We start from the raw sequence: 16,551 nt of genomic DNA on the forward strand, positions 1-16,551 counted from the left end.
TGCACGTCAGTCCCACAACACCAAGCGAACCGTGCACGACCAAGGACGAGGACGCCTGGGGACGAGGCAGTGTCGCCCCAGTCATTACAGTCCCGGCCAGATAGGCAAACCAACATGGCGGCATGTCACATTAGGAAGAATCTTCTGGCTTTGAGGCAATTTCCTCGTGTTGCTTTGAATAACATCAGAGATTTACCGGAGGCCTTTCAACCGGTAGGTACTGTCTTAACGTTTTGATAATTTATTTTGAAATTGGTGGACTAAAAGTATGCTTCTAGCGAATGTAAGTTATTTACTAGTCGTGCGCGTGTTTAATATTGGATGATCATAGTTTTGCTTCAGATTTCGCTGCTTTTAGAAAAGACCTACTAAAGAGAGGAGCGAGACCGTGTTACGTTAGGCAGTGCTTTATACCAACCCCCTTTCAAGCATTGTGCGTAGTTGCGAGTAGAAGGTCTATGCACAAACACACCCGGCCAGGCAAGGCATTTGTGCAGTGTTCATTTGCCAGTCATTCGTACGTGTAGTAGTCTAGAACTTGAATCTTCGTTGTGAAAAATGCAACTTGCATCATAACAACAAGTGTAAGACAAATAAATAATTCCTACTTGTACGTAAACTGAATGCAAGGAGGTACAATCTTGTAATTCAAACGTTCATTGATTTAAATGCACTTATTATTAGTTGTAGTTATCTTGTCATGTCTTGTTGTCTTGAACTGAAGCTCTGCATCATCTTGGCAGACCAGCTAAGACTGCAAAATGATGGGCCTGTGGCTCAGATACAAGGCTTTGACTTTCTCAAGGGCAGCATGGGGACACATGAAAATATCAGATACAGTCAAACCTCCTGTAAGCAACTACCCCAAATAGCTTTGGGTGGAAAGGGGAGGGGGACTTAAAAAAGGTCAAACCAAATGGGGGTTAAAAAAAGGTCTTTAGCCATTAAAAAAGCTTGATTTATAAACAAATGCATCTTTAAGCCCAAAATCTCTTTATGGAAGAACACATAGAGCAATTCGGGGAGGTTTTAATGCTTCTGGTATAATTCCCAAGTTGCAATGGTAGCATTACCATAGTGAAACAACAGTCACTTGCAAACATCGTATATGGGAAATAAACTATTTTAAATTACCGTAGTTATTCGGTTATTTTTCTGTGGGAAGTTCATGCCAAAATTAGGGTGCGTCTTATAGCCGAGTATTTTCGCCCAACAAAATCTTATGACTGCCATTTTACCAGAACTTACAGTTAAAACAAGAAAAATGAAAACACTTAAATGTTGTTTATTGACTTTTACAGTATTAAAGAGATAAGAAACATCTAAGTAAGCTTAAGCTTAAACGCAAAGTTTTTTATCGCGTAGTTTTTTAAAACGAGTTTAAGTATAAACACCAGTATATGCCAGCATTTTGTTGAAAGTAGACAAAGAAAACCAAGCATACTTATTTGTAACAAACCTTTCTAAGCGTGGAAAGTGGAAAATGACTTTAGAAGACAAGGAAAACACCAAAACAGCTTGAGAATCTTTGAAAAACACCCGATGAACAAAGTTCGTAGCGATACGAAGCATGCTTGAGAATTTGGTAACCAAGCTACAAACTCAGTGGTCACTGGTAACTACACATCTGCCAGGTTACTAAGCAGCTACGTTCGAAGCATGGACGATGGAAAGATGTTTTGCTCAAGTTGATTTAGGTTTTTTTTAGCAAGAAATGTTAGCTTTTTACTCGAAGATTGTGCCAAGGAGTATAAACAACATTCAAACATTCAAATTTTGTAAGAAAAAACTGTCCTTAAATTGATCACTACATCTTTCCAACTCTCCAACTCATGGTGCGTCTTATAACCAAGTGTTTTTTGAGAATTTTCAGTTTGTAAAATTAGCATAACAATGTTGCCAAGTTTGGGGTGCGTCTTATAACCGAGTGCGCCTTATAACCGAATAACTACGGTAAGTGTAACAACAAACTTTAGTATCATGTCGGGGTTGTAAGGTATCATGTTACTCATTTGATGCCTGTCACGAGGTCAATCATGTGAAGTGTTTGCCTACCAGATTTTGAAAATAATAGAAAATTCCAGGTGAGGAAATTCAAAACCATCGCCTTAATGGGAGGTTGTTTTAACCCTCCAAGTTAAGACCATTTTAGTCGCCATGGCGACTAAAATTTTGAAGCTGGCGACTAAAATGGAACCAAAGTCCCCAGCCTGGCGACTAAAATTGAAAAGGAGGATTGAAAGCATGAGCTTAATTTAGCGACTAAAATTTTTCACTGGTGACCAAACCTGAGTGCTCAGTCGGTGGCCAAATGGCCACTAAGGAAAAAAAATAAACTTGGAGGGTTGTGTTTCCATGGATGCTTGTTTCCATGGACAGTAGCGCATCTTCTTTTCAGTGTGACCACCTTCTAGACCTTCAACCGGTTCTTCGACATGAATTTCCAATCGGCTTTCACTTGCTGTTTCAGGAATTGATTTCCTGTATTCGGCGCTTGACCACTTATTGCAAATTTCTTGTGTGAACAATGGAGCTGGGATCTTGTGACACGTTGACAGGATAACCCAGTGGGCAATTAACATAGTTAACCTTGCTAAAACATATAAGATTTTTTGTGAATTTTTTTGTAAAAGAACGCCCTTAGAGAGCTTTATCTTAACATCACAAAATCTCAAAGTTTGACAAATTGCACTCTTTTACGGTGGCTAATACCTTAACCAAGCCTTCAAAACAACAGTCAATGCTGCAGCAGTTTTGGTGGTTTTGAGAACCAATCATAATCAAATATATTGCTATAGATATGATTACATTACTAACAAAAAAGAATAATAATTATACAGTCAAACCTCTCCTTAGGGACACCTCAATTAATAATATGGACACCTCCCTGTTACAAACAGTTCACCAGCCAGCTGAGTCCAAAGAATACATACATGTATATCAACTCAACTTTTTTACGGACACTCTTCCCTCTCTCTTTGGTGTTTGTATGAAAGGGTTCAACTGTAGTTTCCTTAGAAGTACCGGTATGTCTTTTTTGAAACTCTAACTCTAGCTTGAAATTCTGTCTTGAACTGGAAACTTTTGATATTTGTATTTACTCACTCTTCTCACTTTTTTCCTCATTTTTAACAGGAACACCGTAAAGGACGAGGAAGAGGATCTGGGCGGGGAAAAACTTCTGGGCGTGGTCATAAAGGACAGGGTCAAAGAAACTCTAAACCCCCAAGGCTTGGATTTGAAGGAGGAAACACACCTTTTTATATCCGGGTTCCTAAGCATGGTTTTAAAAATGTGTAAGTGGTTTCATTAAGCCCTGTTTTTACATAATATTATTGATATATGTCATTATTATCATTTGTACTACAAGGTTGATTTTGTTGCTGTTGTTCAGTGTCTCAGTCATTCAGTATGTTATTCATATTTAATTGCAGCAAGAAGTCCAAAAGTGTGACCACTTTTAACCCCTTCGCTGCGGGCCATTTTTCCACCCGCGTGCGGACAAAAAATGAGTATTTTTCAAATTTGTAAAATACGTTGATATATTTAACGTTTTAAACAGTTTTGAGCTACATAAATCAAATTTTAACCAAATGTACATTAAAAACTCATGATAGAACAACAATAAAGACTCATCCTTCATCGGAAGCATGTGGAAAGTTCAATGGTCTGAGCTTTTACACTCGTCCAAATAATCTTCATTCCATCGTCAAATTAATGGCCAGAAATATCTTCCTCGATGTCAGAATTGTTCCATGATCTCTCTGGAGCTTCGATAACATTAATTCTGCTCATTGCTTGCCAGTTTCAAGCGAAAAAAGAACGAAACAACCACATAATTCACCGAAGAATCACTTGTCGCAAATCCAAGATGGCGGATCGCATGTGTTTTGGGAAATGAGCAAGAAGGTTGTAGGCTTTCTGGTCATGTATCTGTCACCAAATGTACAAGTCTTTACCAGGCCCCCATATATATTTTTATATGCAGTAAGATTGTTTTTGCGCTATGCGTTAGTATGCATACAAGTACTTTAACTGAGGAACGTCCTCCTAGCATATGAGAAAACCAATATAGGACGTACTGAGTACGTCCTCCTAGCAGCGAAGGGGTTAATATATTCACATTTTTTCTTGCAGTTTTAATCCAACCAGAATCCAACTGAACGCTGTTTTTGGCTTCTGATTGGATAATGACTGCATGAAAGAAATGTGAATGAAACGAGGCTAAGTGAAATAAATTTTAGGCAATATTCAAGACAATATTCGCTGGCCAGCGGTTGCTTTCCTGAATTTGGGGTGGTCTCAGGGTTTTATCAGTGGGAGGCGCGGTGGCCTAATGGTTAGCGCGCTCGGCTCCGAGTCGAATGGCCCGGGTTCGAGACCTGGCCGGGGCGCTGCGTTGTGTTCTTGGGCAAGACACTTTACCCTCACAGTGCCTCTCTCCACCCAGGTGTATAAATGGGTACCGGCGAACTTACTGCTGGGGGGTAACCCTGCGATGGACTAGCATCTCATCTAGGGGGGAGTAGCAATACTCCTAGTCGCTTAATGCTACAGAAACCGGGATAAGCTCCGGCTGTATGGGCCACTTAGGCTCGGACACAGACTTTACTTTACAGGGTTTTATCAGGGGCCGCAGATTTACAGCCCTCCCGTGGAGGTTAAGCCATTTAAATAATTTTACTCACGTTTCCTTTTGAGCAAGCTCTGCCAATTCGCTTTTTCATTCTCACCCTCCTTTTCCCATACAGTGTAGGTAAGTATCGTTAAGTGTTAAGTGTTGCCTTTCCACCGAGTTTCTCTCAGTGTGACAGTGCCTGGTGGTTGCTGCTTACAGGGTTGTCACTCTTGCTGGCATCCCCACACTCATTTATTGGTGAGGAGTGTAATTAAAAGTTTTAAACATGGTCACAGTAACTTGTGGGCTTCTTGCTGCAATGCACTCAATGCAATGAGTTAGATATTGAGTTCACACATACAGCCTGTGCACCCATGTACATGTGTCATGATCTACTTTTAAGTGTTCTCAATAATAATGCATCAGTCAATTGAAACCACAGCCCCCCGACCCCTGGTACTTAGCGGGAATTTAACGCGTCCAAAGCCGGGATTTAATGCACTTTTAACGGCGCGTTGGCCCCGGTGGGCGGTGGATTTAACAAAACGTCAGAAGTTTGGGGCTGTGGAGCGGTGATTTAAGCCGGGGTTTAACATGAAGGACTAAATGTTTGCCTTGAAATGTTTGAAAGGTTTTTTCCACTTTTTCTGAATATATCGTTTTCTAGTTTGGCCATGCCATAAAGATGTCAGCAGAAGCTACGGCGATTTTTGTGCCATGGCTGTTGGATGAGTTTGAAGATTATCTTTTCCACTAAATTAAAACTAGTTTTTTTGAAAGATCAGACTCGGAGCATCTTCGTCTCAAAAAACCTGTTAGGTACGGAAGAGTTTATGAGACAGAGAAGGCTTTTTAGGCTGTTTAGGCAGTGCAATCTTCTCAATAAAGTTATTAAAGTTTGTCGCACAAAGCTTGTTTCTGTGCTACCAGCTGAAGTTGATGGTCAATAAAAGCTAAAATACAATTAAAACTACATCGGGTTTCTTTCCGATCTTAAAACTATATATGATGAAAAGCTATGAAAGAAATAGATTTTTCAACTTCCGCAACAAAAGAAATCAAGATTTTTGCCTGGTTTTTGCTGAAAGTCGCTTTTGAGTTGGTTCTTCATTTGGTTCGTATTTTCCCTCTATGCGGGGCTTTTAACAGACGTCTTGGCCCCTATGGCGGGGTAAAAATCCGGGTTTTAACACTTGGTAAATGTTAAGTAAGTCCCGGTAAGTCCCGGGGGTCAGGCCGGGTTTTAATTGACTGATGCATAAAAAATAATATTTTTATTAAAATTAATGTGAGGTTTAAATTACATATTTTGACCTTCAGGTATAAGAAGATCTATTCACCTTTGAACCTAAACCGGCTGCAGTTCTTTGTAGACAGTGGGCGCATTAATCCCAAGGAACCCATCACTATGTATCACCTTTGGAGATCAGGAGCAATTGCTGGGAGAATAAGGGATGGAGTTACACTGCTAGGAGGGGTAAGTTCTTACTTCTTTTTACATGCAATGTACATTGTATATGTTGTGGTTCACTTTTATCCTTGGTACAATTTGGTATTTCCCTTTGTTTTATATTGATTATCACATAATTATTGCCATACACCAGAACAAAGAAAAAAATCAATTTGTACCAAGGGTAAAATTGAGCCACATATCTATTAATATCCAGTCAACAAAGTGGAAGGGCTGTACAGGAAGAATAATAATATTGGCTGTAAGGTCCTATGATGTATCTTAGAAAAAACGTACATGTATGTAAGTCAGCTCATTAACAAGCCAGCCTTCTCTTCTAGTCTTTATACCTTCAAAGTTGTCCTCCAAGTCCTTATTTTCAGAAATACTTCAGTTGGGCAAAAGCTCTCTTTCAGCCATAGAAATCATCCAGCAGAGGGCTGATTCTGTAGCTACAGCCTTTTAGGTCTCGATTGAAGGCAGGCTTTTAGCCAGGATATAAAAAGTGGGAGTCCAAAATTTTTATAAGGCCTGACTTTGTCCCCATAGGAAGGGCCTGAGGAGCATGCAATGTGTTTTTCTGCAGTTATGAGTGCAAAGGTGTCTTAAAATGTCCAATTTTGCTGAAAAAACCCTTTGTATACAGTAATTCATATTAAATTTCTGTAATAAGTGGCTGTTCATAGGACTCCTGGACTCCCACCTGGCTAAAAGCCTGATTGAAGGGATAAAGTGTAGAGAGGTGTATTGAGTACATGTATTTGAAAAGACCAAGGGCCAATACAATAAACACTGGCCAGCATATAAGAACAAGTGGATAATAAGAACATCAGGCTGAAAGTCAGCCAATAAAGCACCATAATTATACTGTATACATGTATAAGAACCAATTCAGCCTGATAAATAAAACAAGTTCTTATATAAAAGAAACATGACGCCAGAATAAGGAAGAAAGTAACTCATATTAAAGTAGTATGGTGTACATACTTATATTAGAAAAAGTTTTTTTTTTCTTTGAAATTAATTTTTCAGTGTAAGTAATAAAACATTGTATGTTAATTAAATCTCTACTTATTCTAGTAAATGTAGATAATGTATAGTATTTCTCAAATTAATAATTATTTTTAAGAACATTTTCAGGCTGATTTCTCACTAAGCACCCAGTAAATAAGAACTTGATCAGCCTGAACCCAAAATCCTAGGTTCTTATATGAGGGTGTTTACTGTATTTCCCCACAAACGTGCCAGTTACAGAGTATGTAATTGTCTTATTCACTCAAATGCTTATGCTCAAAATGGCACAATATTAACTTTACAGGGCTATTATTTACCTTATCAACTTCTATTTTATAACAAACCATTATGTACATGTACCATTACATTATTGGAGTTAATTATCATAAGGAATTTTCCATTGTAAAAAACTGGTTGGTATTCTGTTTGGAGGGTACTGTAGGTGATGTTTGTGTCAGATTAAAATTAAATTTACAAAATGTAGTGATTTGAAACAGAAAATAAGTTCTAAAGTCATGATATAAAAGAGAATGTGTAAACTCTCTGGACATTAAAAAGGTCTGTATTTAAGCTAGGTGGCCATCAGACCAACCCTACTCCCTGGTTTGAGTGCACTGGAGTGACTCGAGGAGTATATCTTCTTCCCCTGAGTGGGATGAGTGGGATTACCCCCAATATTTTGATCTCCCAGTCTCCACTTATATACATGTACTTAGGCAAAGTGAGGCACCATAAGGGTACGTGTACATCATCTTACTCAAAAACACAACACAATGACCCCAGGCAGGACTGGAACCTGAAAAGTGGCCAGTGGCCAGTGCACCAACCATTAGGCCACAGTGCGTGCTGTCTGGACATGCTAAAGCCTTGTCAGAATCTAAATGTACTTGTAACGGCTCAAGAGGCCAGCACGTACCTTTCTTTTACTGGAATGAAATGGCTAGGAGAAAATTCAGCTGGAGGTCGGAATTTCCCATTAATTTCTGTTACGTTTCCCTAGCCTTACCAATTGCCAGTATTAATTTATACTTCTGGGTGGTCACATAAAATTTGCAAAGGGGTTTTATTATCAGATGAATTACAGAACCTATACTGATTTTTAAGATAATCCGAACTTTTTACGAATGGGGGGAGGGGGGAGGGGCAGTGTGGGTAGCATCAAATATCAAAATATACATTACAAATAGAGTGAGGATGAGTGACCAGATTGGGTTGTTATCTTGCCCATCTGACCTGATATAATAACCATATTATTACGTCAAGTCAGTTCTGTTTGGCAAGACACTTTACTTTCACACTTCCTCTCTCCAGCCATGAGTAGATAAACTTTTAGTAAAGTGGGTTACCCGCGAATTTTGGGCACAACCTGACAAAAATTTATCCAAGAGAAGAAGCGACTCTCCTAGTCGCTTCATACTACGAAAACTGGGGTGAAGTGACAGCACTAATGAACCATGAGCCATCTGGCTCCTACATGTATGTCCATTAGAATGGAAAAGACTTTGACATTAACCTTATTCCATGGCTGTTGTCTCATACTGAACGTGTTACCTTGCAGGGTACAACTTGGTTCCAGGCCAAACTTAATATCGAAGTGAGCAGAGCATCAAAAACTGCAATAAAAGCTATTGAACGGCAGGGCGGGAAAATCACTTGTGCTTATTATAACACACTGGGGCTTCGCCTGTTACTCAAGCCAGAGAAGTTCGAAGGACGCAGGATACCCAGAAGAGCTCGTCCGCCAAGGAAATTCATGGAATATTACACAAGCGTAGAGAACAGAGGATATTTAGCGGATCCTGTTGAACTTGAAAACGCCAGGCTACAAACATACAAGCTTGAAAATGAAGTGGATTAATGCCTACCATGCTTTAGGTGATGATGGGTTTAGTGAAATGGTTGGTTTGGTGAAATGTTGTAATTAAAAGATGTTTGAATCAAAGATATCGCCTGGTTTTCAATTAGACGTTTACCAATCCCTCCCTTCTGGGAGGGAAGGTGTAAACTCCTATCTCTTTTTTTCCTTATAACTTTCTTTTCATTTCATAAAAATTAACCTATTAGTATTACAAATACCATTGTATTTTTTAGAGCAGGCGGAAAGATCTCCAGATTATATCTCAGAAGCGTTTTACAAAACCAAGTTAATGGCGAAAATTCATGTATATATGATATGCTCTACTTCAATCTAAAAAATGGCACGCAAGGCATGCAAAAGCGATGACGTTTTACAAAGGGGTTTATATATTTTTAGGAAATTTGTCAAAAATTAACGTAAATTAAAGTTCAGTGGAACACCGGTATGCGGCACCCGCTTAATACGAACAGTTTTGTTTGTCCATACGTTTTCTCTAACATTAAGTTAATAACGGACAACAGACACTTTCTACTGTGAACCAAGTGAAACGCTCTCTTTTCGGTCACTGCTTATATTACCTTTGCACCATACCTTTTTCCATTTGTAACGATTGTGTGCTTATTGCAACTCGTTAGAAAAATGAAAACTTTCTTCAAGCTATGCGTTTTATTCTAGTTGCGTTACCTTATAGCGTGACAGCTAATCTACGATACACGATACCTTTCGCGAGCGATCGGATATGCAAGGTCAAGTTCTGTCTCTGATGCATGACCGGACCACATAGACCCATTGTATAATTTCGAGCGACTGCGTAGTGCATATAAACAGTGATTTTATATGCTGATTTTAAATGGTGAACATGGCGCCAGATAAAAGAAATATGTTCCATACGTTTCGGGCTTTCTGTCCCTTCTTCGGTGGAAAAAAATCAACTGGTATTTCAATTTATTCCACAGAAGAAGGGGCAGTAACCCCGAAACAAAAGCAACATATTTCTTCTATCTGGCGCATTATTCTCCTTTACACAGGTCAATTGTACATATGTCTGTTTACTGAATCTAATAGAATTTGTCAAATATAGTTTGTCTCTTTCGTTCATATCTTTTATTAGTCCTTTTTAACTTCCCAGGAGTATTTTGCTTTGTGTTCTTCGCGGCGATTTCTTGTTGTGCTAAACTTAATCTTTGTTCTCCCTGTAGTAAGAGTAGTAAGTTCCCAGTCCTATTCGGTTGTTCGAACGAGAACGACAGAAGGCTCCGGCATAAAGCTCGACTACGTCATCGCTTAAAAATGACGTCAAGATATCCGTATCTTTGTCACTGACAGTTCAGAAACATGCATAGCCTGCGTAGCAGGCGCCTGTGTAGTTTTCGAGCACCTTTCCGAAACCAGGCACCATAAATTTTACACAAATTTGCATACATCTTAATGATCTATCTGATTGTTCAACTGATAATCAAACAATATCTTCAAATTAGCTTTTGCAATTTACTTTTCCTGAAAAAATAGAAGGCGGCCGGCTGAAAGAATGTCTGCTAAAAACGAATACGAGTGTAGAAACTATTAACAAAAGATTTTTTATACCATTGTCCTTCTGCAATCTTTCAAACATTTTGCAAACAATCTACTGACAGCTTTAGTTTGTAGGTCAAGCTTTGCTGATCATATTCTCGGAATTCTTGGCGTTTTCTGTTACTATTCTAAGAAGCCAGACAAATGTCAAAACAACTTTGATATCACTCTGTGATTGGTCAATATCGTCAGGTTTATAAATACCATATCGGATCACAAGACTTCACTGTTTGAGGCGTTTTCAATTCTGATCCTTCGTCGTTTTCCGCCTTCAATCATGGATATAAAAACCTTGCTAAACAATCTCCACGAAGAAGTATCCTGTCCTGTGTGCATGACTGCGTTCATTGAACCGAAGCTGCTTCCATGTTTGCACAGTTTTTGTCTGCACTGCTTGAAAGGTATCCAACGAACGAGTGGCCGCAATGATATCATAACATGCCCAGAATGCAGAAGAGAGAGTAGAGTCAGTCTCGACGATCTGCCGACCAACTTTCGCATCAACAGTCTGCTGGATGTCTTAGCCATTAAGGAGTGCAATACCACGGGAGTGAGATGTGGAAATTGCGACAAGAAAAGCTCCCAGAGTTTCTACTGCTTCCAGTGCTGTTCTTTCTGGTGTGAATCCAATTGCATAAGCCTTCATAATGGAATCAAAGCAAACAAGGGGCACAATGTGTTGGCGCTCAAAGACTTTCAAGACGAAGACTTAGAGAAAGTGTTAAAGCGACCAGCATTTTGCAGAAAGCCAGGGCACGAAAAGAAAGAACTGGAATTCTTTTGCCAGACCTGTGAAGTTTCCATTTGCAACGCTTGTGCTTTGTTAGATCACGAAGGTCACGCCAAGATGCTTTTGGAAGAAGCTGCAAATGAACGCAAGTTACAAGTAAAGTCTGCCGTTGCATCTCGAAGAGAAAAAATGCAAATGAAGAAGAATGAAATCACCAAACTTGATGAAAACTGTGTTCAAATTCAAGAACAGGCCGCCAAGGTGAAAAGAAGCGTGCAGGAATTCGCTGAGGACATCCATCATGTTATCGATGCGAAGAAGCAAGAGATCGTTTATGAAGTTGAGAATCAGGCAAGAGAGTCACTCCAGCGTCTTGGAATGAAAAAGAGCGCGATCGAAAATGAGGTGAAAATGTCCGAGGTAGCACTGGGAAAGGCCGAAACATTTCTGGAGCGAAGCCCTAGCGCCGAAATCATGCAGGCCGACAATCTTATAAACAAAATATTACAGGAGGAAGTGGAGCAAGACGACCCAACCGATCGTGACAATGGGATTTTTCTCGAGTTTGATTTCGTGGAAAATCAGAAGCTACTCGATGTTGTTAGCGCTGAAAAGTTTGGCCTCATCAAACGCTTTCCTGAGACTAGACCGCATCTGTCAAGTGCCGAAGGAAAAGGAATCCATGAAGCAACTGTTGGACTCGAAGCAAACTTTTTTTTGACAACAAGAAATGCTGAAGGAGAACAATGTTATGAAGAGCGTGACTCGGTAACAGTGCAAATCAGAAATCAACAAGGCCATGACTGTGCTACGACAACGCAAGTCCAAGATAACAAGAATGGCACCTACAAGATCAGCTATTTTGCCAAAGAAACCGGAAAATGACTACATGTGCTGTCCCGCGTTTTTTTCACATACCCCTATAAAAAAAATTTAAATCAAATCTTGAATCAAAATCTTGAAACAAAATCTGAACACAAATCTTGATTCAAAATCTTATACCAAAACTTTTTACAAACCTTGAATCCAAGCGTAGCGTTTTATAGTATTTTATTTTTTAAATGCATGAAACTTTTGATCAAATATAATATTTTATTATATTTGCTCCTTGTCTTTACAACTGATCTGGAAATTAAATCTTTTTTACAGTGCTTACTCCAAAACTGTATTCAACACTTTATCCCAATATAAAATTCTCTTATACTCTTTTTCACACAAATTCTATTGTGCGTTTAAACTTGCTTTGATTTCATTTGATTCAACATTTTTTTCATATCTTTTTTCATCCTTTCTTAAAATGTTTTTTAGCTCTTTTAATTCTTTAAAAAACGATTCTCTTTCTTTAAAAAACAATTCTATTTCTGTTTTTGAATATTGTGTTGATTTATTTGAATCCATACTTATATATATACATTATATAATTTACAGTTCCTCTTTTTGTATTTTGATATTTTTCTAAATTTTGGATACATTGCTTTATCAATACTTTTAAAATTCTATTGTTAAACTCTTTATTAATTCATGCTTTTTCTCGCTTATTGTGTTATGTGCTTCATCCCTTGATTTTTCATTGTATTTGGCTATTGTTCTGTATCGTTTTTTGTTTATATTACAGTCATAATACAAATAATTATCTTTGGTGTTGTCTTTTATCTTTATTTTACCATCTAATTGAGCTATTCTTGATCGCAATTCTTTTTCAGTTTCTATTTGTACTTTATATTCAATCTTTTTAACTTTTTTCTTTATTGGATTCATTCTTATATTTATTAAATTATTTCCGTATTTGGTAGCATATTCTTCGATATATTTACTTTCTACTTTTTCAAGAGATTTTTTATCCTGACATGGACAGTTTACCAATAATTCTATAATCGGATCATGGTCTTTCAATTTATATACTTGGCTGTTTTTATTAGTTAAATGCCATTTTAAACGTGTTTTTATATCCTGACATGTACTGCCAATGTATTTTTTATCATTGTTAAATGAAACTATATATATTTTGCCATCTCTATACAAGCTATTTATTCGTGAATTAATTAGCTCAATATCGGGTTGTTTTCTTATTTTATAAACACTATTCAGATCGTTGTTATTTAGTCTAATATATTCTAATTTAGTAGTCCGCGATAAAGCAGTATAAAGCTGTTTTTTACACATCCTATTAGTATCAAATATGTTATACGGTTCGTTGATATTAGCGCCCTGATATTTGTATACAGTAATACAAAAGCTAGGAATAAAGTTATCCTCAAGTTCTTTTTGGTTAAACCAAAAATCATTTATGTAATATAAAGTGGTTTCTCTTTCTTCCTTGATATCTTCAATTTTGAATTGCATTGTATTATATATATCTTTGTCCTTGATATTTGATGTTGCTATTAGAGGCATATTTTTACAAACTACATAAGATTCTTTCTTGCTATTATAATTGAAATTTACCTTGTAATATTGTTTGTCCTTACAAAAATTTTCACAACAACGTTTATTCACATCTATTCGTGTTTTATTTAGATAACAAATGTTTTTCATTAATGTAGTATCTATTTGTTCAAACTTGTGTGATATTTTACCTTTTTTTAAAAATTTGTTTAGCATTTTGTAAGCAGGTACATCATATCGAGAACAGCCCTTGATATATTTTAATGTTTCAATATTTGGGCACATTTGATTGATAGCAGATGATTTTACATAGTCATATGATATCTGAGATCCGTTTTCCACTGGTGAGCATTGGAAAGAGTCTCCGAACAAAAATACTTTGATATTATGTTTTAAAAATGCTTGATATAACAAGGTCATATATTGGTTAGGTACCATAGAAAATTCATCAATAAAAAGGGTTTTTCCTTCAAGAGAGCTCATATCTCTTCTTTTCCATTCGCAAAAATATGAATCGAAAGTATGGCAATATTGATTTGTTTTATTGATATCGACATTATTTTTGATTAATCTAGATTTGACGTTTTCGATAGCTTTATTTGTATAGCTGAGTACCAATGGCTTGTCCTCTTTAATGACTAAATCGCAAAGTTTTTGTGTTTTTCCTGTTCCAGCTTTTCCATTGTATATGGCTCCCTCTCCTAAAAAATCCTTATATTGTGTCAAATCAATATTATCTCGATACCTCTTTTCAAAGTAAGAAAAACTACTATCAGTCACATATGCTTTTCCTATGCATTTTATATCAAATTTGATATCTTTTTTGTGCTTGAATAAAACTCGGGGATTTTGTATGAGAAATCCATCAGTATTTATTGAAATAATTTTACTCTCATCATCATAGCATTGGTTTAATAGCTTTAGACATTTTAATATAGCCCCTGATATCACGAATCGATTGATATTTGTATAGTCCGATATTAATCGTTCAATCTTAGTCTCTTTGATAAGAAATATATCATCGTAATTTGATATTGTAATATTTCTACTTTCGTTTAAAGCACTAGTCCAAGTGCATAAAATAGTATCAATATCTGATGAAATAAAACCATTGTTTGTTTTGTTATATTTGCGTCCTAAATTACCTATAAAAGCATTTACCATCATTTTTGCTTCCTTTTCATCAAAATTATTGAACATATACTCGATATACCCTTTGAAAGTGTCTGGTTTTAATGCTTTTTTTGATACGATTTTGTATTTTATCTGGCTCTTCGGCATATTTAACATATCGATGAGATATTTTATGAGATCCTTGTTATAAAAACCTGCCTCAATTTTAATTGGAGCATTAAAACATTTTAACATATACTCATCGATATAATATTCTCCATTATCATTTAAATCGTCTTCATAGTCAAACTCTTCGATATCGTCGTGAATCGTATATATGGGAATTGGTGATGAATTGTTTAATAATATGCTTGGATAGCACTTAGATATATCAATAGATACTAACTTCGATATATCTTCGTCTGTTATTTCGTCTGTAGTAGCAAATAAAAGAGCCCTTGGGTAATATTCGTCGAGAATTTGACGTGTTTTGATATTGTAAGATGACTCCGGTATATAACCATTTAATTGTTTATAAAGAGCTGAAGATATGCTTGTAAAACTTTGATTATACCATCTAAAATCATCCGATTTGTATATATCAAACAACTTGTCACATATACTCTTTCTTTCGTCATATTGATTGTTAAGTACATACATATTACGATTGTGATCAATAAAGCCATCCAAAACACCATTATTGTCCCAATGCATGTACTCGACATAGTAATTAGATTTTTTTGTGTATAGGTCTATTGCGATGGCCATTTTTGTATCTTTTGGTAATATAATAATTTGATTTTCACATGTAATTGACTTTATTTCATCTATATTAGTTAATTTTAGTATATTTTCGTGATATGAACTCCATTTGAATTCTGCCATATGTTTTAATAGGTTTTTGCATCTGCCTTGATTAGCTTTTGATGCGGTTATTTTTAAATTTTCATCTGTTATAGGCCACAAATGATGGTCTTTTACTATATATACAAGGCTACAAATACAATCATTTGCAATATGAGATACAAATTTTTTATATTGACTGTCAAAAGCATGAATAGATAACTTTGGATGACAAGCTGAACTCCATTTAATAATTTCATATGTGCTTATTCTTGGACCATCGAGGACGTACTCGTTTATTTCATCTCTTAATCTGCTATAATCATACTTTTTAAATCCTTGTTTGTTTTTAACTTGATCCCATATATAATCTATAACACATGTATTATTTCCATGCTTTTTAATTGGTCTTTGGTCTTTTAACAAGTAGTTTACAAGCTTAAGATTGCCCATTTTGTGTTTAATAAATTGTTTCTTTTTCAATACAATATAACTGTATTTTATGTGTGTAATATGCTCTCCCGATAGCATATTTATATTTGATTGTAAAATGGTATATAAACTGAATTTTAACATGTCTTCATGAGATATATCTTTTGGTATTATTGTTTCAAATGGACCATACGATTTTTGAATTTCGGAATTTAGTATATCATTTATTATTTTTACATCGATAGTTAATGATATGTTGGTGTTTTTATCCATTTTGTTCAGTCTTTCTTCAAATAAAGAAATAAACGATTGTCTGTATTTGTCTTTTGCATTTGATATATTCTGTTCACTTTTTCTTGCAAGAAATAAAGAATATTGCTCCATTTCAGATTCTATAATTTGATCTGTCTTTTTATCTCTGTGTTGTTTTTCGATATTTTGTATTTTATCGTATTTTGATTTGAATAGTTTGTCTCGTGTTTCATGTATTTTACTTAATTTTAGTTCTGTTGTAATGATTTGTTTTATCTTTCTGT

At 36.3% G+C, this 16,551-nt stretch overlaps 2 protein-coding genes across 2 annotated transcripts in view; both read left to right on the forward strand.

Annotated features, from left to right (window-relative positions):
* Positions 1-93: 93 nt before the first annotated feature.
* On the forward strand, positions 94-9,024 carry LOC144646111 (large ribosomal subunit protein uL15m-like). Its single transcript, XM_078505635.1, has 4 exons — positions 94-213; positions 3,136-3,296; positions 5,939-6,095; positions 8,641-9,024. The coding sequence occupies exons 1-4, from the start codon at positions 115-117 to the stop codon at positions 8,938-8,940; spliced, it is 717 nt and encodes a 238-aa protein (XP_078361761.1). The 5' UTR covers positions 94-114; the 3' UTR covers positions 8,941-9,024.
* A 1,418-nt stretch (positions 9,025-10,442) lies between these two features.
* Positions 10,443-16,551, forward strand: part of LOC144646079 (E3 ubiquitin-protein ligase TRIM71-like) — a 39,448-nt gene continuing 33,339 nt past the window's right edge. Inside the window, exon 1 of the mRNA XM_078505602.1 lies at positions 10,443-11,503. Within this exon, the coding sequence (XP_078361728.1) occupies positions 10,790-11,503 (714 nt within the window). The 5' untranslated portion in view covers positions 10,443-10,789. The remainder of the gene's footprint in view (positions 11,504-16,551) is intronic.

Source organism: Oculina patagonica, chromosome 3, assembly GCF_052425735.1.
Source record: "Oculina patagonica isolate OP01 chromosome 3, crgOcupat, whole genome shotgun sequence".
Classification (NCBI taxonomy): domain Eukaryota; kingdom Metazoa; phylum Cnidaria; class Anthozoa; order Scleractinia; family Oculinidae; genus Oculina; species Oculina patagonica.

What these genes read in the sequence shown, in the direction of transcription:
- LOC144646111 (XM_078505635.1), top strand. Translation starts at nt 115, where the DNA reads ATGGCGGCATGTCACATTAGGAAGAATCTTCTGGCTTTGAGGCAATTT. An exon ending in TACCGGAGGCCTTTCAACCG is followed by an intron (nt 214 to 3,135) that starts GTAGGTACTGTC and finishes CATTTTTAACAG; the next exon opens with GAACACCGTAAAGGACGAGG. An exon ending in AAGCATGGTTTTAAAAATGT is followed by an intron (nt 3,297 to 5,938) that starts GTAAGTGGTTTC and finishes TTTGACCTTCAG; the next exon opens with GTATAAGAAGATCTATTCAC.